The 26,918-nt window shown below is 34.8% G+C and overlaps 2 protein-coding genes across 9 annotated transcripts in view; both read left to right on the forward strand.

Moving 5' to 3' along the window:
• The first annotated feature begins 6,166 nt into the window (after positions 1–6,166).
• Positions 6,167–12,744, forward strand: LOC117335635. Of its 3 annotated transcripts, XM_033895766.1 has the most exons (10): positions 6,167–6,220; positions 6,659–6,752; positions 7,375–7,462; positions 8,260–8,345; positions 8,723–8,896; positions 9,654–9,751; positions 9,939–10,078; positions 10,276–10,388; positions 11,028–11,185; positions 12,102–12,744. In XM_033895766.1, the coding sequence occupies exons 1-10, from the start codon at positions 6,202–6,204 to the stop codon at positions 12,299–12,301; spliced, it is 1,170 nt and encodes a 389-aa protein (XP_033751657.1). In that variant the 5' UTR covers positions 6,167–6,201; the 3' UTR covers positions 12,302–12,744. The 3 variants fall into 3 exon arrangements, with proteins under 3 accessions (XP_033751657.1, XP_033751656.1, XP_033751658.1); XM_033895765.1 differs by lacking the exon at positions 6,167–6,220 and having other exon boundaries at positions 6,408–6,752; XM_033895767.1 differs by lacking the exon at positions 6,167–6,220 and having other exon boundaries at positions 6,598–6,752; positions 8,723–8,845.
• A 6,723-nt stretch (positions 12,745–19,467) lies between these two features.
• LOC117335636 overlaps positions 19,468–26,918 on the forward strand; it is an 83,412-nt gene continuing 75,961 nt past the window's right edge. For all 6 annotated transcript variants that reach the window (XM_033895768.1, XM_033895770.1, XM_033895774.1 and 3 more), the window contains exons 1-2: positions 19,468–19,558; positions 19,678–19,754. In XM_033895768.1, the coding sequence (XP_033751659.1) occupies positions 19,476–19,558; positions 19,678–19,754 (160 nt within the window). In that variant the 5' untranslated portion in view covers positions 19,468–19,475. The remainder of the gene's footprint in view (positions 19,559–19,677; positions 19,755–26,918) is intronic.

The following is a 26,918-nucleotide window of genomic DNA, read 5'->3' on the forward strand; positions in this document are numbered from 1 at the left end:
CATGTTAACAAGCATCGAACACGTATGACTTTATATCGCACATGAAAATAAGTTTTGCAAATGACAAACAAGACTTTGGCGTGGTCTCCATCAACCTGCAGCTCTCGAAACATCGTGTTGACTATGTTCCCGTCAATAGACGACATCTGTCACGAAAATCGTGATATTCTATGCAAGCCATTGAATGTCGAATAAACTGTGGTAATAAACACAATAGATAAGACAGCAGTGATGCTACTATCTATAAATGGAAAGTTCGAATTACAGAAATTTAAATCATTCTGCTTATCGTACAGTGTAGCTATAAGCTGTACTTGCTAGTTATACTGTATACTGTAGTTGAGATCAGTGTAATATATGACTGTTATGAAAGAGCCCTTAGTACCATTGAAATTGACATGGTAAATCGATTTCTTGCTGTTTAAAGACAATATATCATCACTATAATTTGTAACCTGATCTGATAAGGTGATTTCAGCTAAGCATGGCAACAAAAAACGAGTCGGTCAGAAGGACACACTTCATTCTCATGAATATGCCAGTAGTCTGTTGCAAAATGTTACTGTCAATATCATCAAATATATTGTCAACAAGAATCCAATCACTCTAGTGATTTTATCCCCGTGCATTATCGTTACTTGAGTCATGAAATGTATATAGGATCGAGTCGGTATGGCTTGTACATTGTGTTCAATACGGTCACTGTCAAACAGCTGACGGAACATGATGGATTGTCACATTCAGTGGAATGAGGTTTGGTAGCTAACGGTATGCAAAACATCGAATGTTTTAAATGAAGAACCCTTCAAGGAGCTATATACCGGTAGTTCGAGATTTATCAAAAGGATTTATCAAAAGGTAACATTGATTCCGAAATACGATATATTACATGACTGATAGTATGACTAAACGAATCTTGCAATCCTTTTGACATTACTTTTCAACATTTTCTTCAAGTAAATAGCTTCTATGTCCATGATTTGAAATATGATATTAAAGCGTTTCTATCCTATTTTCAAAACCGCACCCGACGGAGTTTTTAAACACCTACTACAGTACCGTTCTCACAATGAAAGATAGGTGTGTAGGTGCGGTACTGTCCTCACAATGAAAGATAGGTGTGTAGTTGCGGGTTGTGAAGTTGTCTTTAGGAGAGACATTAAAACCAATCTGTTATAAACATAGGAATTATATGGCTCAATTGCTTGCTTGATGTTTTAAAAGTAGATGGCAACGACTAACCTAGTACTGTAAAAGTGGAAATATTCGCGGTGTGGAAATTTTCGCTTATTTCGCTATCAGTAAATCTCCGCGAAAATTTCCACACGCGAATATATTAACACATAAAAATACTAAATATAAAAGATACAATTTAGCGCAAAAATATCTTGACGGCGCGAAAATATCCACACCGCGAACACTTTGGAAGCTGGCTAAGCGAAAATTTCCACACGCGAAAATATCCACTTTTACAGTATCTGATGATCATGAGATTAACGTGTGTGCGAATTGTTTCAAGAATCATCTGAAACGAAAGCTGCAACCTGAATATCAAAACGTTGGTGTTGTTGATGATACGTGGGGGAACATCCCATTATTGTCCAAAGAAGGTCTGTTATAGCCAGTCTTCCCACGCCAAATACACATTATGTATGAATAGTTTTAATCAAAACTCGACCATTTTGCTCAATCGCCCAAACCACTCACCTTTCCTCACAAACAGTGATGTCCTTCATTCTCATTTATTTGTTTACATCATCTAATGGGAAAGATATTAACCCTAACGTTGAAATTCGCACAGATGAAAGAAAAACGTTGACTTCTCGGCTACTTTCCAGATCAAAGGGACTCGTCAATAATCTCTTGTGAGATATCACGTGTGCTATTAATGCACGAGTCTTCCTTTACTTCTGTGTTTCGACTCTGGATGATGCAGATTGTAAAGCCTGGACAGGCTGGACAAGAACAAAGTTTGACATCAGGTTTTACACTCAAAACCACGAGGATGTTTGAGGGTTAAGGGATGTTTTGAATGATGATTTTGAATCACTTGATTTGACAACAAAGATGTCATCTTATCTAAAACCTGGACAGTCTCAACATGACGACCTATAAGCCAACCCTTGATTAAGTGGTTTAATGTGTAAACCAACATCAATCTATCATGTAGCGTTCTTGTCGGGAAATTGATTCAGCAATTATCAGGGAACATTTTGAAAGTAAAAACTGTACTTTAGTTGGTTATGAGTGTAAGTGTCAGCCCCTGTGTAATGTAACCAAGTATAAACAATTTATTTCAGTTTGATTTACTATATTTCAATGGAAACAGATTTTGGCCTATGCTCGTTCTTCTTTTTAAAAATTACAAAACAATAATGTTAATCAATCTTATTTTGTACAAAACTCCTAATTACTATTTTTGGGCAATGAATTTTATACTGTTTGGAGATGATTCGAGCACATAATTATGAATTAACTGTAATAGGAAGTTTTTTGTTTTTTTTTTACCTTCAGAAAGTTTCGTTGAATGTAAGAATTAACATGTTCTTACTCAAAATCCATTTTGAAACCACATCTTTATCATGTTCTCGGCAACAGTTACTTCTAGCAAAACAAAAACATAATCAAGCTAGCATACAGATAATGTGTTTCACTTTCATTTCTAAATCCAGTTCACTTTACTAATGACATAATACCTATAAGCTCATGCCGTGGTGCGGCGTCCGTCCGTCCGCCATCAATGTTTCCCTTTAAACAACTTCTCCCCAACAACCAATACGCCCAGCGACCTGATATTGAGCATGTGGTATGCTAGGTTGAAGGGCCACCACGTTTGTTCAAATGACTGGCCTTGATCTTCATTCAAGGTCACAGGTATCCAATAATCTAAAATCTTTAATATATTTCTTTTCAATAACCAAGTGGCCCAGAAGCCTGATATTTGGCCTGTAGCATGCTTGGGTGAAGGTCTACCAAGTTTGTTCAAAAGAATAACCTTGACCTATATTCAAGGTCACGTGGGTCATATTTGCTAAAATCTTAAAACGACAAGTTTTCAATAAGCAGGAGACCCAGTGACCTGATATTTGGCCTGTAAATAGGCTAGAATATTTTAATGACTTCTCCATAACCATCAGGCATGCAGACCTGATACTGGACATGTAGCATGATGGAATGAAGGAACCTAGCGTACTCTGATATTTGAATCAAGTGGCAATCAGCTTAGAATCTGCTTAAATGACCGAGATCAACTTCAAAGTTGCATTAGGAGAAGGTGGGCGATACGAGCCAATTGGGCCTCTTGTTATCTATAAGCATTTGAAAATTAATGTTACATCTTGTTTTTGACTGGGCCGTGTGTGTTGTATGTCGAAGAATTTATCATTTAACTTACCTGGTAAATTCCTCAAATTATATGTTTGGTTTCGCGTTTATTCAATTTATCACATAATAAAGAATTACAAACCGCGACGTCACAAACTTTATATGTATGCTGGGTGTCTCTGTGAGGGAACCACGCCAGCCGCACAGAGACAATCCGTCATCTGATACACTGTTATACATCGGAGTATGTATTACATCATCTTATACAATGTTATACATCGGAGTATGTATTACATCATCTTATACACTTTTATACATCGGAGTATGTATTACATGCTTCTGAAGGTATTTTCGTCGACTTAGATCATCTACAAAAACTCTTTGTTTACCTCTAAAGCGTCTATCTCCGTATGCCAGAGCGATTCATAAACAAGCAGGTATTTATGTGGTTACTCTTCTGTAATGATTTAGGTGTCTTTGTTATCTTACATTTGTTTACATATATTCTGTAACATCCGGGTAAAGGAACTAACATGTAAAAGCGGTTTTTGTTGTTGTTGTTGTTGTTTTATTTTAACCTTATATAATATCGCTTTACCTTGCGTTGTTATGCATTAAGTCTCCATCAGAATATTTGTTAATATCCATTTGAACCCCAAGATCATCTCTAATTAATAACAGTAGACATTCAGCAAACTTAGTTATCGACCGAACAATTAAAACTATATTTACTGTTTATATAACTTCTCCGTGCTCTCAGTTGTACATGCAGAGACGTATCTATATCACATGCGATAGTTCAAATTAATTCATGAAGATATTGTGTATCACATACGTCTCTGGTACGGTATAATATGTATGTGATCGTTTGTAATTTACCGAGTCTTGATAAAATGACGGATTGCCTCGAAAATTCGACAATTTACTTTTGTGTGTTGTCGCTGTTACTTTCATTTACTATATATAGATATACTATATATGTGTTTGTATGGATATAGAACAAAACGTACGACCCTGATACTAGTCATTTTCATATTTCATAAGGTGAATTGAAACCGCATTGTCCCTGATTGAAAGAAAAGTTTTCAAATATTTTATTTGATTCTGTTTTTCCTCGGTTTATATACGAATATTCTGATATACACGATGATGCGTGACTTTCACTTATTAAAAACCACCTACCAAAGCCATCAAGCAAATAACATACCTGTCATCTAATGATTTATAATTCTATTGTAAGGGGGATCACTCTTACTGACTTAACTTACTACAAAGTACTGTTACCCTCTCAGAAAACGACTGAATATTAAGATGGGATATTTGTTTCTCTGCTGTGATATTGTAACAAGATTTAAACTAAAAATGGCAACACAATCTTTACAGAGATTACGTTGCTGACTGTCTCATAATCTCCCAGGTGGTCAGATACACTTTTGCATTTACAGTTATTTCGAAGTTACAGTAGCTCGCAGGTATAAGTTTACAATTGCGTTTCAGCAAATATAAACCGTTAGACGTAAATGAAATAAAAACATTTTATCCTTTGAAAAATGTATCCTAGACGCCAACTTTTTGTTTCGTACACGTATTTCATGGGGTTTTTTTGTTTTTGTTTTTTTAATGTACTGTATTCATTGTCGTTAAAATACATCGTTTAGAGTGTTTCTAAGCCAAGTCTTGTCGTCCTCAAGAGAAGAATAATTATATTTTGAAATATTTCTTTAGTCCCTAACGAAGTACTATGAATGCAAGAGAGCATACCGTGGCGTTCCCAATAAATATTATAACCGGTAACTTAGTAACGAAGTACTATGAATGCAAGAGAGCATACCATGGCGTTCCCTAATAAATAAATAACCGGTAACTTAGTAAACATTTCCATCAATGAATACTAGGCAATGTATTATCAATAATATTGAAAACTTTCCATTTGACAAAAAGTTTGTTTGTTTGTTTTGTTTGTTTTTGTTTAACGTCCTACTAACAGCCAGGGTCATTTAAGGACGTGCCAGGTTTGAAGGTGGAGGAAAGCCGGAGTACCCGGAGAAAAACCACCGACCTACGGCCAGTACCTGGCAACTGACAAAAAGAATTTCCAGAACTGACAAATAAAAGTTAATGGCTAGTTTATACAATGAAGCATTTTACACAAATATAATGAAAAGTGTGCAGATAAGGCCTGCGATCAACACACAAACATATATACAACTTGATATTTCCTTCAGTATTCTCGACAACGCATACTACATTGGCAGTTTGGACAAGTTCGTATGCCCGTTCCCTTGTCATCGAACTCAGATGATCGCCGACAGAACACGACCTACGGTCGGTTAGACGAGACCTAGCAATGGATGGAGTCAATAGGGGAAAACAGGTAACTTACTTACTAAATCAAACTCTTTGAATGTAACTGAGGGGCCGTGCCCCCGCCATCAAGCAAACAGCAGTACGTACGGCATTTGTATGGTGGCTCGTTAGGGCCAAGTATCAAATCTCGCATTCTCGCACTCTCGACCTTAGGTCGAGAACGCGAGAATGCGAAAACGCGACGGCGAGGGAGCGAAAACGCGAGATTGCGAAAGAGCGAAAACGCGAGAATGCGAAAACTCGACGGCGAGAATGCGAAAACGCGACGGCGAAAACGCGAGATTAATCTCGCACTCTCGCCGTCGCGATTTCGCTCCCTCGCCGTCGCGTTTTCGCGTTCTCGCGTTCTCGACCTAAAGTCGAGAACGCGAGAACGCGAGATTAGTCATGAACGGCCGTCCTCGCACTCTCGCTCCCTCGCGTAAGGAAGTTCCCATAATTTCACATGCGTGTTTAAATCAAAGCGTCTGGAGGATCGGGTCCTTTTCCGAATTCGATTCGGCAAATAAAATGGCTTCGAGTTTCGAAGGTAAGTGTTAGACTTTATACTGTTGTTTTCATGAATAAATCGTCGTTGTTTGATGACAAACGTATACGGTAATAGATAGAACCTAATCATGACAGGTCTGCTGTGTATATATATAGACTACTATATATGTCGGTGGGTGATGGAGATGCGTGGGTATGGGCGGCGGAAAGGTACGGTAGGTTACATGCTTATAGACAACGTTATTACTTCAGATAATTGAGGTGTACATTGAGGCATGTGACTGTATCAGACCGAGGGCTAGACTAGACTCTAATTAAACTTTTTTTTTATTTCGATCCCACGTATGGGCGGCGGAAAGCCCGAAAGGGGCAACAAAACCTATGTCAAAAATCATATCAATAAACTTTCTTTTCAAATCAACATTGGTTTTGTTTTAATGGATTTAATTAATGATATTTATTTGTTATGGAAATATAGATACCTGGGATGATATATTGAGGGATTTGTTCTTCAAAGATTACACCAATTTGGAAATGCAAACAAAGCTGCACTATAAAGGAATTAGTATGAGGTAAGTGGGCCTAATATGCACTAGCTTGTAATGTATACATGTATTATGTTTAAGGATATAGAACAGAATATAGAAATAAAAGGTACGTGTATGTGTGTCACACAAAGCATGTTGAACATGTAAGATTTTAGAATTTAATGAAAATTAATCTTTATGAAAAATATAGATATAGGCACCTAATTTTTAATTAATTTTTTTTTGACTTCAATGGAATTCGGATTTATTGAAATTTCACATACATGTAAAGAATAATTTGCTCTTTCCTCTGATAGGCTTAATATTTGCATAAATTTCTATTGCTGATTTCAAGAGATATTGCATGTTTCAGTTCTTAAAAAAGTTAGCAATGTAATTATTTTAAGTAAGAATAAAAAACCTTTAAAGTATAATAATTTAGTTAATTATTAACTTAGTTTTATTAAGTTTGGGACCCCCAAAATAAGTTTATCATATATAAGTTATAAACATATTCAAATAAATAATCTGTACTAGGATCTGGTCACTGCTTTGTTTATGCATGTAGTTGTAGCCCCGATCGACATATATCTGCAATACAGATTTGTTGTGTTTCTTATATTATTTTACACTTTTAAAATGATATGTATTCTGATACGCCTTGTAGTAGTCGTTCAATAAAAAGACACTTGAGGAGACTGGGTTTGAGGCAACGTGGAAGATGGAGTACACAAGAAATTGTTACGGCAATTCAGGTAGTTCAGTTGACACCTAGACCTTCAGATCAATTACTATATAATATTTGTCCCTTATTTTTAATATGTCAGATCATTTGTACATGTAAGTCAAGATCATGATTCTTTCTATGTGTACCATGCCAATACACCCACCTGTTATAATCATGTACTTAGATATATGTAAAGATAATATAAGCATGTACATGTACCTGGTCAATATATCACTGACAGTTTAGACTATAATGGTCTGTTTAACAAATGATACTGTTTCCAATCAATTTTCTATTTACATATTATACTCAGAAATATATTGTGGTTAAAAAGGTGAATTATTTTTATCAAAATTTAATATTGAATGAAAAAAATGGGAAAATTTAATTAATAATTCTTAAACCCTTTTTTTGAAACTTTTACTTTTAAATGCATACAATGTTTACTCCCTTGAACTTGTTGGCACAACTTTCTCTCTCTCTGTGTCTGTAGGTCAATTCGACACAATCACAGGCAATTCTGAAATTAATTATGAATGAAGATTCATTGGTGAATGAAAATGTGTGAAAGTTAAATTGTCTATGTATGACATGTTTGCATTGTTATAAACTTGATAAAAAAAGAATAAAGATTACGAAAAAAAATTCTTCACTATAGAAAACTGACTTTGGTGATGCAATAGTATACTACTATAGCAGCATTGCCATACAATGGTATATTCATGAAGGTACATGTTTTGATAAACGTTTGTAATTTTGAATAATGTATCTTCCAATTCATGGCAACAGTGTATGATGATATTATCAATATATTGTTAATTTAAGGAAGAAATAAAAGGCAGTGGTCAAAACCTGGGATACCGCAGCCTGACTAAGAGACTTTTGACAAAGCATGGCATGGCAGTTGGAAGGTAAATACTAAAATCATTTAACCTTTTTCATTGATTATAATTTAATCCTACAAATTCAGTGAGATAACACTTCTGTGTCGCATACAACTTTCTTGATTACTCACACTTTTTTTATTACCATAACATCTTGAGTAATGATTAAGGTTGTTTGACTGTACCATGTAAGTAAATATGCCTCAGAATCACTTCTATGTTGCAGGATCTTGTTCATTAGCCTCTTAGAGTATCCATGTTTTTACTATCCGACTGGCCCGTATTAGCTTCCAGAAAAGTGTTAATGTTATCTGACTTTGATATAGTACATATATTGTATGATATTGCTAAATGTTGTAGACTCATATTTTACACTAATCCTGTTGTTGAATTTATTTTTACAGAAAATCAGTATCTAGCATTCTTAGGCAAATTGACCCAAAAGGTGTGGAGCTTAGGACACATCACTGCCTGATCAGGAGGACATACTACAACAAGGGGCCCAACTTCCTGGTCCATATAGATGGGTATGACAAATTGAAGCCTTTTGGATTAGCCATACATGGAGCCATCTGTGGGTGAGTTTGACAAAGTCTGTGAACATTTCAGTATCTTAATTAAACTTCTTTTAATATGACTGTTCAAATCCCCCTTTGCTCTTGATCTCTTGTTTAACCCTAAACAGTTATTGTTATTCACTGTGTGATTTGAAAAGGCAAACAAGTGGTAAGTTAATTTTTTCTCTTGGAGGGCAGCATGTATCTTTCTCTAGTTGCATAACATGTATATATAGGAACTCCCTTGGTTTCTTTTTGTGATCTGTACCAAGAAATGAAGATACATGTATATATGATAGTTTTTAGACTGATTGTGATAAAAGTGACCAATAGACAGACCATCTTGATTCAATCGTTCTATTAATCTAGTTATTATGTCACAATATGATGTTATTCCTATTGGCATGACTTAACATAGAAATGGGAGAGAGAGAAAAGCAGGGAAAATATCATACCATACTCAATTAAAGTTCATTTAATGGTGTGCATCAATATCTTTCTTATCTAGTTTGATATAAGTATCATTATGGTTTATATAGTAACTTTGAAGTTTTAATGCATAGTAATAATGAGTTAGTATCTGAGTATTCCTATATAATCAAATTCTTGACTAAGTCTTCTTTTAATTCAAGATCAAACTGCATATAACAGGAAAAAAATCATAAAATATTGCCATAGGTTATTTGATATTAATTTGGAATGAAACCTAAGTTTCATGAATTGTATTTGAAATTGCTCTTGTTTTAATTGTAAAAGTTGTAAATATTTAATATTACAGATTTTCACGACGTGTCTTATGGTTAAAAGTTGCCAGAACCAACAATGACCCAAGAGTGGTTGCCTCATACTTTCTAGAGTTTGTAGAAGAGATAAATGGTATGTAAAGCAAAACTTTAAGGTGAACATTCATCATGTATTTTAACAATTTAAAGTAATGCAAAAGCCAACACCCTTGCCGCCAAAGTGATACCTATATGTCTCAGGTGACACAAAAATAGATTCCTTCCTCATTAGCATTGGTATAATTTACTTTCAGTTTTGTTTCTTTATCAAAATGATTTAGGAGTTCCAAGGTGTATTCGGGCAGATGGTGGGACAGAAAATGGTAGTGTGGAAGATATGCAAAAGGCCTTGAGATGGTATGACGATGATGATATGAGTGGAGAAAAAAGTGTAATAATTGGTAGCTCTACTTCAAATCAGGTAAGATATTATTTGCTTGTGAAAAAGACACACCCATGAAATATCTGAATTTATAATGCCACCACAAACGTTCATCGAGTGTCCTGCCATGTTTCATGACCACTTGCCCGTACCCCGACAAGATATGAGAAGCTATCAAAGAATTTTATGCTGAAATTGGGCAATAAATCACTATATTCAATCATTCATTGTTGCAGAGGATTGAACGCTGGTGGAGGTCAATGCGGCAGATGGGGATTGGGTTTTGGATCGACTTTTTCAAGGATTTAGAATATCAAGGCCTTTTCTCCAATGCAATTGAGATGCACATGTAAATAGCATTTACTCTGAGACTCTTGCATCATTATACAACGACCATAGCCAAGCACATTTAAATTTACAACGACCATAGCCAAGCACATTTAAATTTACACACGATATCCTACTTCGCATCTTCACCAAAACAGTGGTGATATTCGCATCTTCACCAAAACAGTGGTGACTAACAAGACCCATTTACTTCCTGTACAGCAATAGGATGCATATTTGACGTTCATCTACTGGCATTTCAAATGTGAATGAAGAAAACTATTTTGATAAAAAGGCAATACTATATAGCTTTTTTTACTTTGTCTAGAACTCTTCAGTCTACCAATGTAAATGTACCCCAGACTTGGTAATGCAGGTACATGTACATCCTAGTCAGCAGATTTGTCCTGCACTAAAATGAGATCACCAAAAAAGACCATTTAGAATTATCTCTTACATACCACTAGACCTTTCTTCCAATAACATTAATGCTGCCAGGTTAATATTGGTTTTCTTTTTAACAATTGTTTCAGAATTGTATATCAATTATTAAGGTGTGAAATCTCCAATTTCTTTTGTTTATAAGTCGCATTGATTATGGAAATGTTTTGATTTTTCAGATTTTAATTTTATATACATTTTTTGTTTATTTGTTCAACAGAGAATGCCTTAGGTTCTGTTTTACAAAAATAATTCAGCAAGAGTTGAATCAAATACGACATGACTGGAATCATCACAACATCAGGATGACATCCAGACAACCAGAGGAGTGTCCTTCTGGAAAACCAGAGATGATGTATCTACACCCTGAGCTATACGGTATTGTTAAATTTTTTGTTACAATTTTTTAAAAATTTAATTTAGGTAATCTTAACCCAAAGGGTCATCGACATTGTTCGTCTACCATTCCAAGCCTTCATATATAAGTGTTTCATAAATAATAACACTTTACTGGTGGTACATTAACTAATTAAATAATGAATTTTAATGAAACTTTGCTAGAACCATAAGGAATTCATCTTTGTTAAAATAAGGTTCCTAATAGCCAGACATGGTGTTGTGGCCTAAAAGTTCCAAAGGGTTAAACTTCTCGATCTTTAAAATCTATAAGTTCTAGAAATGCCATCTCTAAAAAATGTTCAGGCTGAGCCCATGGGACTCCCCATTTGTCCACAGGGAGGAATCAGTTTACCATATATAAGGAAATAAATGTCTTGCATCTTTATTCACATAATATGAAGGTGTGTAATGCATTGTGTCTTGGCAATACTGAATTCTGTGATGTGAAATGGGGAACTTAATCCCAATGAGTTGGACTAGGTGATGTGGCAGGAAAAGTGATTACATATAAATGAAATAATGATCTTGTATATAAAATTATGTCCAGTTTTAGAATCGCTGAAGATGATTTTAAGTTACGAAATAAAAGTTGTTGGTATACCCCTGTGGTCCCCATTTTACCCCAGGGAGATACAATATGATCATTTTTACAATTAGATCATTGATACTTTATTTGAAATTTTCAATTCTTACCTAGGACACCAACATTGTTTATAGTTTATTGCCTATAATTATGATTTTATCAATTTGTATTATTTCATTTCAACTCTGCATTGTCAGATGAATATATACTTGGCAAGGCACACAAGCCTCCCGCTTTTGCTTTCAATGCCAATCTTAATTTTAAAATTTTGATTACCATATATTACATGTATATCATAATGTTATGTTTTAGGGACAGTGGATTACAAATTTTCAGTGAAATTAAGTGATGTGGAGTCCTTGAAGAGTTTCTGTAGTTATCCAAGCTGCTATGGATGCACAGAGGAGATGAAGGAACACTTCACGTCTATTTTGCTTGAAGGTAGAAGAAGTGAGCCTATAAATTCTGAAGATGCAAAGGAACTGTTCCAATGGATGTTACAAAAGATATAGATTGGATAAGTTGACAATGTGATGAGGATTGTGACAATAATAGTTTATCCTCAAAAACTTTAAAGATTAACAAAAACAAGAGGCCAAAAGGACCTTAAATGGTTATCAGACTTAACATTGAGTACCGGTATGTCAAACTTCAAAAAGTAGTATAACCCATAATGGTTGAAATGTTGGATACATGTGACATTAAAAGTAGGTCAAGCTCATTCATTTGAATAAAATTGGTATTCCTCCGTCCCAGCAAGCTACAGGCCCAACATCAGGTCTCTATATATATGTATCTAGGTTATTGAGAAGTTTTTTTTTAAATATCATAGCCTTTTTGACCCCAGTCACCTTGAAAGTGGGTCAAAGTCATTCAATTAAACAACATGGTGGGGCTTTGCATCAGCATGGTACAGGCCCAATATGTCAGATGACTTAATAAAGAAATAACATGAGCTAAATCTTCCAAATTTATTTTTTATTTGATTTGAACATCAATGAAAGAAAGAAGCTAACACTCAGAATATTAATGTTCATCCTTTCTTGTAAACAACTGAAGACACTCTCTAAATCATTGAAAATAACATGTAATTGAAATTATATCCAGTCTTACCACGTTGAACCTAATCGCATTTGATTAAATTGAAATGAGTCCAGCATTTAAAAGCTATTTTTAAAGGAAAAGCTTATGGAAAATGACAACATGCGAAATCAGATTGCAAACTATACACATTTGTCTCCTAATTTAATGTTGGGTAGAGGGATTCAACCAACAGGTTATAACACTTGTTTACCCTAGGTTAGTTGACTTATTGTGTCATTCTTACATTTTTTTTTCATGTCTTAAAATCTTATCTTCCACAAAATGCGAAATCTAATCTTGAACTAGTGACCTTCACCTTTACATGACCACAGGTCAGTTGATTCTCAATTTGTTTTTTATAAACTTTGCTTCATAATTCCCTTAATGCCATTACAAAATATTGATCAGTCGACTAATATTGAAGTTATCAATTTGACCATACATATCTATTAAGTAGTAAGTCTATTCAGTAACAGTGATCTCATAGTTGACATTTTGACCAGATTCAATCCCACTTTGTATCATTCATCACTTCTCACTCAAGTTTTGCCAGGAAGCCAACTTCCGGACAAACAGACAGACGACGGAGTCAAATACATTGATCTCCAGTTTCACTGGCAGGGGTCTAAATAAATGTTCTTCACTTGAGGATAGCTGCTATACATCTAAAGAAATTGGCACAACATGCAATGAAAGCCTTGAACACAATTTTAAAATCCAAGAAACTTTGCTGTCATGAAAACGTTTTGATTGTCAAACAAGATTAAAACCTCCTGCCCATTTTATTGCTTTTGTAATTGTATCCTGAAACTCGTCAGGATCATCGAAACCACGCCATATTGTTAATATAAGGGCACAGGTGTGGGCTGTTGGAAATTGTTTAGTGCTTCCAAAGGACACTTCCAAAGATTTTTCAAATCCTAGTGGAGGAATGCTTGCTGCTCCAGTCCAAAAGGATAACACCTCGTCTAATGAAATCCCTGTGGATCCCCCTGAGAGAAAAAATTAAAGATACTATTGTCACAGATCTAATTTTCTAATACATGTATCAATGGCTACATAAATATCATAAAAAACATTTTGCAGAATACAGGGCATGTGATACTTGTATAGAAATCTTTCAAACAATACAAACATACCCTCAATGTTTCATTCCTTAAAGATCATCGGTTCATTAAACAAATTCATGTTTTGCAGCTGAACATACAGATCAACTATACGCTGTAATGCAATATAACCATTTAAATATTGGTGGTGGCCATATTGATGTTCTTCACTATTTGTTATACGTCAATTTTTGATATGCACAAATGTTAACACAGATTTAATTAATTCATCAAGATTATTGAATAGAATTTGTTTACACGAAATGCTTAGTACCATTTACCTTTCAAATAGTTGCGGCATGCTTGGGAAATTCTTATCCGGATCCCCATTGAGATGACTCCAAGATGTTGAAAGTCTTCAACAGTCAAATGTTCCACTTGATCTACTGTAATCTGGAAAAATAATAATTAAAATAAAATAATTTGAAACATCAAAAGCAATTTATTTCAGTAAAAATTCAAAACAAAGACATTTTATTTTAATCCCCTACCTCAAATTAGAATTGCTTTTGCATGAAGTTGAATTAAAGATGGAGATTTTAAGTCAATGTGGCACTGACAAACTGACTAACAGTTTCCATCAAATGTAACCAACTAGTGTGTTGAATTTAAATCATGAAGACCAGCATGGTAAAGTCAACCAATAAAGGTAAACAACTGGTAATAATTTGACATACAGCTGAAGGAAAAAAACAACTTTAGCTGTATTGCAAGAATTTGTTACAATTATGACATCTTTACTTTGAAAGTTGATCAAACTTGATAAGCCCTACAGTATAGCATAAGTTATTTGAAGTAAAATATTGACGCCTAATGGATGACAGATGGACAACAGATTCTGCATCATGGCATTCATAATTTAGATCAGTTTCCCTTCATTGAGGAAGGGAGCTAAAAACTACAAGCTTCATTTTTCCATAGCTAATTGGTAAAGTGATTTTCATATTTCCTCAAGTAGAACCTGACCAAGCAATAAATGGCAGCTTCACTTTACCATTACAGTATTTACTCTACACTTTACCATCACAGTATTTACACCTTACCATTACAGTATTTACACTTTACCATCACAGTATTTACCCTACACTTTACCATTACAGTATTTACACTTTACCATTACAGTATTTACCCTACACTTTACCATTACAGTATTTACTCTACACTTTACCATTACAGTATTTACCCTACAATTTACCATTACAGTATTTACCCTACACTTTACCATTACAGTATTTACACTTTACCATTACAGTATTTACTCTTCACTTTACCATTACAGTATTTACCCTTCACTTTACCATTACAGTATTTACCCTTCACTTTACCATTACAGTATTTACCCTACACTTTACCATTACAGTATTTACCCTACACTTTACCATTACAGTATTTACTCTACACTTTACCATTACAGTATTTACTCTACACTTTACCATTACAGTATTTACACTTTACCATTACAGTATTTACACTTTACCATTACAGTATTTACACCTTACCATTACAGTATTTACACTTTACCATTACAGTATTTACACTTTACCATTACAGTATTTACACTTTACCATTACAGTATTTACCCTACACTTTACCATTACAGTATTTACACTTTACCATTACAGTATTTACACTTTACCATTACAGTATTTACACTTTACCATTACAGTATTGACACCTTACCATTACAGTATTTACACTTTACCATTACAGTATTTACACTTTACCATTACAGTATTTACACTTTACCATTACAGTATTGACACCTTACCATTACAGTATTTACACCTTACCATTACAGTATTTACCCTACACTTTACCATTACAGTATATATACCCTTCACTATACCATTAACCTTGTTTATTCAACTATACTCAATATCATTAACATGACACATCCATTTTCAAAAAGTGAAACAACTGTTTGTCAACAGAAACCCTAAATACATTTTAAACTCATTCAAGTAGACAATGATTCACTGAAACATTAAGCCAACTCCTTCAAATGTGAGGAATGATTTCATTTTGCTTTCCTTCTTTTTTTCTCCAATCTCCAATCACATCTTTGTAGCTATATTATTGATGCAAGTGTACAATGTAGTTCGGACAGATGGATATAAGTTTTTTATAACAGTACATGTAACCATGACTCCATGTCAATAGAACAGCCAATACAAAATGGCATTTTCAGTTAATTAACGTCGAAAACAGTTTTATGATTTCATTTTCCTAGATAGAAATTGATGCATTCCATATTTATTTTTTTTGTGTATGTACTTTTCAATCAAATCAATTAAAATGAATAAAAAATATCAACTTCAAACACATTTTTTCTTTTGGCATTAATTACTATTCTAATACATGTTTTTGTTTTTATTAATCTAATTCATACAATGGATATTTACATATTTAACACATATTGCACAAAATTATTGCATGTTTATTAGTCCGCCTGAAGTATTCTAGCCTGGGAGAGCAGAAAGGCCTTGCAGCAATGTTTTTCATTATCTTTTTATAATCTACCTTTCGAGGACATATTACATTTTCTTATATACATGTACTATCAAATCCACTCAACTCTCTTACCATGTCATCCTTGAACGATTGCGTGAGATGGCCACATCCAATCTTCTCCAGGATGGCTTCAATTGGATCAACTTCAACTGTGAACAAATTTCTTAAAAGTGCAGTAAATACAATCTTCAGACAAACATAAATATATACAATCTAAGGTCAAGCAAAATTATAGTTGTGATTCCTCTTTCCAGACTATCACTATTCTTTTTAATGCTGATCCAATCGGTCTCGAGTTCAAACCAAATTTCATATTCTATTTGCCAGTATAGCCACTCAAAACAACGTACTATCCCCTAAATGTTGACCCTTTTTGAAACATTTCATCAGATTTATCATGCTCTGACTAAGTTATACATTTTAGTTCATAAATCACAGGATCTGTGTAAATAATTGCCAGGTCCAGATATTTGGACACTTGCTTGATAATGTACATCAATGATCGAAGGTCAAACATCACCTGTTTAAGTGTTAACATTATACACCCTGTGGTAAGTTAGTCTGTAAGGTACTGTACGATAGTGATGAGCTACCAGTCCTTTGAGATTCATTTGGCATTGTAAACAAAATTTGTTATTACAGATAATGGACAATTAATACTTAAACAAATACTGAATACAGCTCTCAATTAGTTACTCACATATTTGTAAGACAATTCATGAAGTAGGAGTCTGAAACGTAGCTGTCAACTTTGTAAGAACCGCCATATTGAAGAGAGCGGGTAATACTTAATATTAGGCCTAGATCACAAACTGTTAAAAAACCCGGATTTCAGTTTTTGCCAAGGAAGTGGCCCAGGGGCCTTATTATGGTCGGACAGGTCACCTGAATTCTGATATGAACTAATTATACCTTATCCCCTCCCTAGGGAGAAATGTGAGACCCATGCCATGATTCATAATTTTGGTAGAAGACCTTCAGACCCTTCCATGTATGGAAGTTGAATCCACCATATACTGTACCAAAGGTAGATTTTTCAAATTTTACTCAATTTGAGCACTTTTCGCCCCTCCCCTCAAGTCTCTGGGGGTCAGACAATGCCAATATGCACAGGAGCTTGGCACATTTTTCCAAATGATGGTCCATATATATTTATGTATTATAGTGTCACTATAATACATATTTATATATGGACCATCATTTGGAAAATCGTGCCAAGGCCCTGTGCCAATATGTATGTACTATTCAACAGCCATCCCATACTGATAGTTCTAGTATGGTTTAGACTATATTATTTTCTATGGCAATTGAATAAATAATGCTAAATATTATATGTTCCCTATATAAACTACAGTAAAATTTGCTCCTACCCGGGGGAAACCCGAGACCCCAGGGACAGGGTCATGAAGTTCACAATTTGGTAAAAGACCTAATAGGCCTATAAGACCTTTCAATCTATGAAGAGTACTGTACCGTATTTGAATCCAATGTTTGGTAGCAGAGAAGATTTTTGAAATGCTAATTTGCATACTATTCAACAGTCATTTCAAACCGACAAATCTAACAAAGTATTTTTTTAAATCAATGAATCCCAAGGAAAAATATTACACGAACTATATACACGGTATGACATCTTAAGTTTGATTTTAAAAATCAGTCCAGCCACGTGGACAGGTGGTCGAGTAGCCCGAATGATTCTGGTCGTTTTACTATGGCCAGATCGCAGGGAATACATTCCTTAGCTAGTAGTAACAACGAAGGATGAAACACTTTCAATGCAAAGGTGTAATATGTAACAAATTCTTGATAGGGGTACTTACTTGTACTTTCAGAAGTTGAAGCCATCTTGTAAATTTGGCGCGCGGTGAAGCATCCCGATCCTCCAGACGCTTGGGGTTAAACTTCCTTACGCGAGAGAGCGAGAGTGCGAGGGCGGCCGTTAATGACTAATCTCGCAATCTCGCGTTCTCGACCTTAGGTCGAAAACGCGAGAATGCGAAAACGCGACGGCGAGGGAGCGAAATCGCGACGGCGAGAGTGCGAGATTAATCTCGCGTTTTCGCCGTCGCGTTTTCGCATTCTCGCCGTCGAGTTTTCGCATTCTCGCGTTTTCGCTCTTTCGCAATCTCGCGTTTTCGCTCCCTCGCCGTCGCGTTTTCGCATTCTCGCGTTCTCGACCTAAGGTCGAGAGTGCGAGAATGCGAGATTTGATACTTGGCCCTAACGAGCCACCATACATTTGATCCAAAAACACATATTTCCACCATTGTACTTCATATATATTTATAGAGATAACCAATCCGCCAACAGATTCTTACTTTGTTTCTCAGTATTCATACGAGGAACATCCGACACAACCTATTACGTCCGTAAACTGTAGCCATCTATATAAGTATACTGATTTATATTTCAAATTTTGATTTCTATCTAATCTTAAATTATGAGTTTTTAAAAGATTTCTGATGGTGGGTTATGAAAGGTTGAATCATGACAAACCATATTTCCCTGAAAACTGTCATCGGTTGATACTTTTTTTTAATTAATAGCAAAGTAATGGATGCAGACTGAAAGCTTCTATATCCATATCATGAATTACAAATCAATTTAATAGAAATATGGTAGACTCTACTTCATTATGGTATACATATTACCAGAGACCTATATTAGTATATAGGTCTCTGATATTACTATTATCATTATTGGTAGTTAAAACAATTAGTTTTGTATTGTAGTGTGTTGTCTGTCTCTAGAACAGATATTGTGATAAACTGTTCCATCAGAGACAAATAAATGCTTTTATTTATCCGTCTCCTTACATATTATAATTCATGAATGTGCACTAGACAGGCAAGGCTCTGTTTCGTTATATACACTAGTTTAAAGAAACCCCTTCCGCGCCCCCAATTCTCATACTATTGTTATGTCAAATATTTATCAGGGGGAGGGAACTGGAACAGCGAAAGGTAATTTCCCAAGTTTTTCGAACATGGCGGCGAACCTCCCTCGGGAAAGGTTGCCTGCACACCTGAGTTACGGTGTGACCAGGGACGGGAGAATATTTTTTATCGAGTAAGTACACACCTGTCTTACAAATTCATTTCTCACCTGTGTGTCGTCGAAATATAGGTTTATAGGCGTCCATGTTTATTTGTTTGGAGTTTATATATTTCACTTACCTGTGTTGACAGTGACCGACTCCAGACGACGTCTTGGGTGCATCCCCTGAGTGGCAAGCCGATACAGACGGGTCACAAACAAGTACAAGGTATGTATTGGTGCACGTGTAACTTACTGAAAATGTTTATTTGTGCAAAATATTAGATATTACAAGTTATCATGGCGCCAATACCTTCCGGACAAGTGAGCCGAAAAGCAATCACAGTTCAAAACTAAAGTTAACTGCACCTCACCTGGGGACAGGTGAAATTGACGTAAAAACAAAACAAATAACGTTTATCAGGAGCAAAATTGATCTTATATTAATATATTGTATACGCATTACAAATCGCGAGGGAATAATCTGTGTTATGCTACTGGTATCGAGTAATATCACACCTGCTGATCGAGGTACAGGTGTGTGTTGTGTACACACGTACATGTACTTCAGTACAAATGTCATGGAATTTGAAAATCAGGGCAGCAGTTCTCAGTTTATTGACAAATCTTGTTTGTTGTCCACAATATAAACAATATCCGTGCTATAGAGTCTGTACTTAAATTTTGTGTGTTAACAAATACATCTTTATAAGGTTTACAGAATTTTTATAGTACATAAGTTTAAATTGGACGTTATTAATTTATATACACCCGGTATAACAGATATTCTTTGTTTCTTTATTCAAATGCAAGCATGTTGTCAGATAACATACAGTTCACATTGGAGAAAAAAACAAAACAAAATGGGGAATTGGTGTAATGATATTCTATTTTATTCTTGGATATATTTTAATTGGAAAGGTACTCAGAGTGCATCTACATGATATGATGATCACAAAACAAGAAAAAAAATCTTTCCCTGTATTGCATAATTGTGTGAAGCAGAATATCAAACTCCTCATTTGCAACAAGCAGGTGTGATATTTGCATAAAATTGTTTCAAAAATACAATACCAGAATGCTTATTGACCTATGCCGCAGTGGCCGAGTGGTTAAGGTGTCCCGACACTTTATCACTAGCCCTCCACCTCTGGGTTGTGAGTTCGAAACCTACGTGGGGCAGTTGCCAGGTACTGACCGTAGGCCGGTGGTTTTTCTCCGGTTACTCCGGCTTTCCTCCACCTCCAAAACCTGGCACGTCCTTAAATGACCCTGGCTGTTAATAGGATGTTAAACAAAAACATATCAAACCAAACCTATGCACATACCCTTATCAATAACGGACCTTCAGATTTTACCAGGTCAATATAACACCATATTAACCATATTAAGGTCCTTAATTTTAATGTTGGATATGAAACTTGCTTGTAAAAGGATTTATCTTGATAACACAAAATTTACATTGGGGTATTCATTGTGACGTTACAATGATTATATCTTTATAAACGCAATATTGACTTGGTGTTTCTGAAAATAGCAACACCAGGTCAATATCACAAATTATTAACCTCCATGTCAATGAGAGTTTGAAAAATCAGACCATATATGAATAGTATATTGCACATAATGTAAGTGGTAAAACTTCGCTTATTGACTTCATACCCATTAAGGTATATTGCCCAACGATGGTAAATTATCCAAAAAATACTTAATATCCAATAATGATTCATGAATATGATTGCTAGCTAGCTGACCTATGCATATAACCCAATGGTAATAGTACATAATAGTAATGTAAGTGGTAAAAGATTGCTTATTGACTTCATATCCAGTAATGGTATCAAAATACTTATTCTTGACACCAATTAATGATTACTACATATACCCAATGAATTAGTGCTGAGTGATTTTATACCCAATATAGATGAAAGGTAGTTTTACTGGCCCGATTCCTACACATGTATACTCTTTGAATATACAGACAAATACAGACAGTATTATTGATGATTAAAATCTTTAGACATTGCTGTGGTATCTAGGCATCAGCTGGAAGGTAAAGAGGCTGCAGGCCCTATACATAATTACTTACAATGATCTACAGTATATAGTTAGGACAATTGCAAGCATGGAGATAAAAATGGCTTGTTTAAAACTCAATCATGCAGTACTAGAATTTCTTCAGATGTTAAATAGTCCAAATAGAATATTTATATTGAACTATTTTAAGTCATATTCTTGAAGTCTCATTGGCAAGATTATAGTACATACTCTATTATATTGATCAATAATAAGTTATTATCAGCATATTAAAATAACCAACAATACTTTTCTTTTTTAATTGCTAAAATATTTGCTATCACAAAGAACTTTGATATTTAGATGTAGTATGTCATGATTAAGTGAAAATGTTTGGGGAAATTAAAAAAGAATAATTCTAGAAATTTGACCCCTAATTTGTTTATAAGATTGAGTTATGATAGTTTTACCCATTTAAACTTGATGAGGTGGTTTTGTGGAAACACCTGGCCAACCTGCAGCCCAAACCTCAAACTTTAGTAGTACCAATTCTGTAATTGCGAGGAAGAAAAAAAAATGTAAAAAAAATATGTATTTCCTTAATAACATCTTAAGAGGCAATTTGTATGGTCTGATTCTTCTGCTACATCCTCTGGCCTTGTCGAAGCTTGTAGGTCATGGCTACAGACAGAATATTGGATCTGCAAAGTCTGGTTAGCTGGATGAGGACCAATACATTCATTACAGTTGAGCTAACAAAACTTTAATACAACTGTGTTATAATTCTGTTATAGGGGAAATACACTAAAAGTATAATGTGTGTTTGGAAAGAAATAAATTATAAAGTCTGTGATGATTATTATATCACAGACAACAAATTCAGACATGACTGTCGGTGGATAAGGAGGTTTTATGCTTGGTTTACTGGGAGGGGCAATCTGGTTCATGTCTGAGGTATTGTTTACAACTTATCATTCATACACCACACCTAATGTCTGGTCGGGGTCTGGCCACATTCCCAACTTCTGAAGTTCCGACTGGACCACATTGTACTGATCATGACTCAGTGTTTAAAAAAGATAGATTCAAGGTCGTGAATGTTTCACAAATGATTATTTGTTTATTGTGCCAATCAAATATGTACCATTTACCCTCCCCATGATGTTAATGCATTGTTGATGAGTCATTTAAACTGAAGACTTTATAATTAGATAAAATACAGGAATCAAACATGTAATCTAGAACAGAGAAATTAGAACTTATATATTTTTCAAGCTTTCTTATTCAAATTGACTGCAATGTTTAACCATATGAAATTGAATGGGTTTATGTGAAAGTTTAAACAACCACAATCTTGCTTTAGCTTGCAATTAATTATAGAAAATGCAACAACGTTCAGGACATCCAGTAGTCGACCCTTTAGAGTATATTTTTGACTCCCCAAAATGAGATCCGACTCTTTGGATGAAAGGGACGTAGGTGAGGTGTTCGCAATTGAAAAAGTTGAACACCATTGGGTTGGGTGAAGGATGGAGTAGAGTAGGGACAGGTGATGCTGCAAATTATTCTGACATTTTATTGACTTTTTTGTATCGATCTGGTGTTGATAAACGATAAGCGACGCAAGACCGATATATATATAAGCCGATAAAACGTCTGAATGATTCGGACTATGCAGGGAATTGTGCAGAAAAATTATTTTGCGAGATATATCCAGTGTAATAGTGAACTATTATGGTATATTTCAATGCTATATGAATTATGTAATTTTAGTTATCAGTAAATTAAAATCCACCATTATCATGATTGGTAAGAATACATGTATAATTAATATATAAACATGCATTCAACCAATGCATTTCAATCCAACAAATGTTGCTGTCATTATATTTAAAGCTAAATAACTATGTAGTAATATACACTAATACATATTCATGATCTACCAGTATAGACATGTATAGGTGCAGTTACAGTTATTCAATGTTGTAGATTTGGTGAAAAGATTTATCTATCTTATATTTACATCAGGCCCCATGTAAATAGATTTGATGTTATTGTGAGATCTTCTGATTGGGAATGCTGGTGCTATAATTTATGATGTGGGATAGGAAAATATCACACACTTCTAATGGGGTGCTAGATACGTTATGTTCAAGCTGTCTTGAACGTTTGGGTGACATTTGGTACAAAGAAACACCAAAATAAAAATGTCATATATATTCATCCATTGTGGTGCTGACATAAAACCTACAATGTCAGTAAGGGGCTTAATTGTGGTGGCCGAGTGGTTAAAGTGTCCCGACACTTTATCACTCTATAGCCCTCCACCTCTGGTCTGCGAGTTCGAAACCCACGTGGGGCAGTTGGCTGGAACTGACCACTATAGGCTGGTAAATTTTTTCCGTGTACTCCAGCTTTTCCCCACCTCTAAAACCTGGCACATCCTTAAATGACCCTGGCTGTTGATAGGATGTTAAACAAAATAAACCAGACCTACAAGGATTGAACAATTTAGAAATAATAATAGTTCAGATTGATGTGCATCTGCTGTTTTCATGCAGTATCTAGGAATTTACTGATTGTTATCACATTTTTAGCCAGATCGACTTATTTCAAATTTGCTTGATAATCAGAAAGACATAAGGATGACTATACCTTCAGGGCTTTTTCTGAGGGCTTTCTCGTGCCATTTATTGGGCCCCATTCCCAATTGGAATTATTTCATTTTAAAGCCAAATTTTCAAAATTTACAGATAACTCCTGAAAAAATCTTTCCCAATTCGCCAATTTTCTTCCCAAAATGAGACAAAAAGGACCATTCCCAAACCAGTGAGAGAAAAAGCTCTGATCTTTTTCACATATGCAGGTGTTCATAGTAATTTTAAATGAGGCTGGTAGGATGAAAACGTATTGGCTTTATGTATATCAGTTCTTCATTTTTTATAAATCATTTATGAGAAGGCAACAATTAAATATCCCTTTTATCAGACTAAAGAAAATGTATGTACTTCATCTGGAAGTCAATCATGTTGCAAATGTTAAAAAAAAATTACTCCAAAGGCCTGTGCTTATGAAAAATATGAAAAAGATAACCTTATTCATGAGAGTTTTTGGTCCACTTCGAAACACACCGATACTGCAAATAGCATTACTAGATAAGTTATGATATTTCTTTTCATTCATCATTGGAACCTACATGAAATATCATTTCAACATGCATGATTCATGTAGACAGCCATTACAGAGTTCAGTGAGGAGTGAAAACATTTGTGTGGGAATGTATTGCCTTGATCTGATATGTGTATTGGTTTTCTCAGTTCCTTTATCAGTATCAGTTGTGATATCATTCAGATAATACAGTAATACAATACTTGTTAGTAGTGAAGACAGTGATAAACATTTGTAATCTATTTATTTTAGCAGCCCACTACAGCCCACTACAGCCCACTACCAGTGTGTATTGTTTAAAATACCAAATGAACCAGATAGGGAAAAAAAACAAAAAACAAAGATAGTTTATCCTATCATTGCCCTTAGAAATAATGCATTAAAATGTATGGAAGGCCCTTTGTTTGAATGCTATTTGGGATTTGTCATTGAAGGCTGATGCATGCAGGAGGAAATATATAATGTCTAGGTATTCGCAGCAATTCCTCCCCCTATAATTTATAAGTGCCCCTCCCCCCATTAAGGGCGGAGAAATTGAAATTATATAGATGCCCTTCCTAATCATTAAACAACTTCAAAATATGTCATATTACTTGCATTTTATATGTAGAGAGTAGAGACTTTTTGGTGATCAAAGCTAGGTGATCAAAGCTAGGTGATCAAAGCTACACTCCAGCTAAACCTTAAATATCTGGTCACAATGCATCAAATTTTTTTTTACTGACTCTTTGTTCATAACTGATTTACGTGGGTGTAGTTAACTTAATACGCCCCCCTTCTGTAGCCAATTATAAAGCACATTGGGTGCTAATTACGGAAATACAGTGATTATATAATTATAATTATGTGATACAGTATCACTTTTGTTAAATCAACACTATGATGTGTTCTTTACAAAGCTGTCAGTGGGGTAGTTTTTGGTGGCGGATGTATCAGATCAGAAAGCTCGGATTACACAGAGGTTATCCTGGGTAATATTAAGTTAAAGTTTTCTTCACTGGGAGACGTTATCTTTGATATCATGTTAAATAACAGTAATGGGGGTATTTGTCAATGTTGATGTAGATTAGCACACATTACATACAGCCACGTGCCCACAAACTTCGGATATAAATGAAAGTCCACGATTCAGCAGGGGGTCCTCGTAGCATAAGTTGTGCCTTATAGGTTTACAACAGGCATAATGGTACATATTTTTGTTGACAATCCAGTAAATGTATAACATTAACATGGATGAATTGACTGCCTGTTATATTCTTAAACGTTTTTTTAGATTTTAACAGTTTATATAAATATGTAGTATACTCAAAACCAGAGTGGGCATTATAATTAATTATTGTGATAAGATAAAGAATTTTGACAAAGACAGGTTTATAAACACATATTTATGTAGTTTTAGGGGGGAAATGGAAAGGGTGAATATATATATATGACAAGTACGAAGAATGATACGTAGATACTGTATATCATGAAACATTTCGGGTTGCTTTATGGAACCATATATATAAATTATTTATTGTTGCATGGGCTAACCACAAATGTTTGTATCCACAAAATAATGAATTGAAAGCTGCAAACTATGAAAGAAAGTACCCACGAACATTTCACGTTGTACAGTATAATACGTAAATAAAACACTTTACGGTTATTGTTCCCAAACCCCATACATGGAGAAAACACATGCCACATTCCTAAATCCAACAAATGGTATTTAGAATTAAAGGTGATGAGCTGATCATGCAACCGCATTACCACATGGATAATACTTTAATTGAACACTCTTCAGTGAATGGTTGGTTGGCGTCGTTTGGTCTGCTACTGTGGTAAACATCGGCCACACTGGTCTTCAAACTTTCGCTATGTTGATTCCAAAGTTTGTTGACTTTTCAGATTTTTTAAACAATATAATTCCATGTTTTTAGGAGCTCAGTGTGATGTTGTTTACAAATTCCTTTTGGTGGCCCCATTTGTGAATGAGATTATTGTAAAAGGATCCGGTGGCCTCAGGCAAGGATGTCCATTCAACCTGCTGGTGTTTACATTGCATTAATGGTTGGGATAAATAAAAACAGAATGTCCATTATAAATACTCTGCCTTTAGCCTTGTAAACTCATGATTCCTTAGTCAGCAGTTTTTGTACTGAATACACTACTTAAAAAGATATTGTGCTTAAAAGAAAAATGAAACATTATAGAAAATAACTTTGAC

This window comes from Pecten maximus, chromosome 10 (genome assembly GCF_902652985.1).
Source record: "Pecten maximus chromosome 10, xPecMax1.1, whole genome shotgun sequence".
NCBI lineage: Eukaryota > Metazoa > Mollusca > Bivalvia > Pectinida > Pectinidae > Pecten > Pecten maximus.

Coding starts and splice junctions, on each gene's coding strand:
- LOC117335635 (XM_033895765.1), top strand. CDS start 6,631: ATGATATTTATTTGTTATGGAAATATAGATACCTGGGATGATATATTG. Junction 6,753..7,374: donor TATAAAGGAATTAGTATGAG/GTAAGTGGGCCT, acceptor TACGCCTTGTAG/TAGTCGTTCAATAAAAAGAC. Junction 9,752..9,938: donor GTTTGTAGAAGAGATAAATG/GTATGTAAAGCA, acceptor AAAATGATTTAG/GAGTTCCAAGGTGTATTCGG.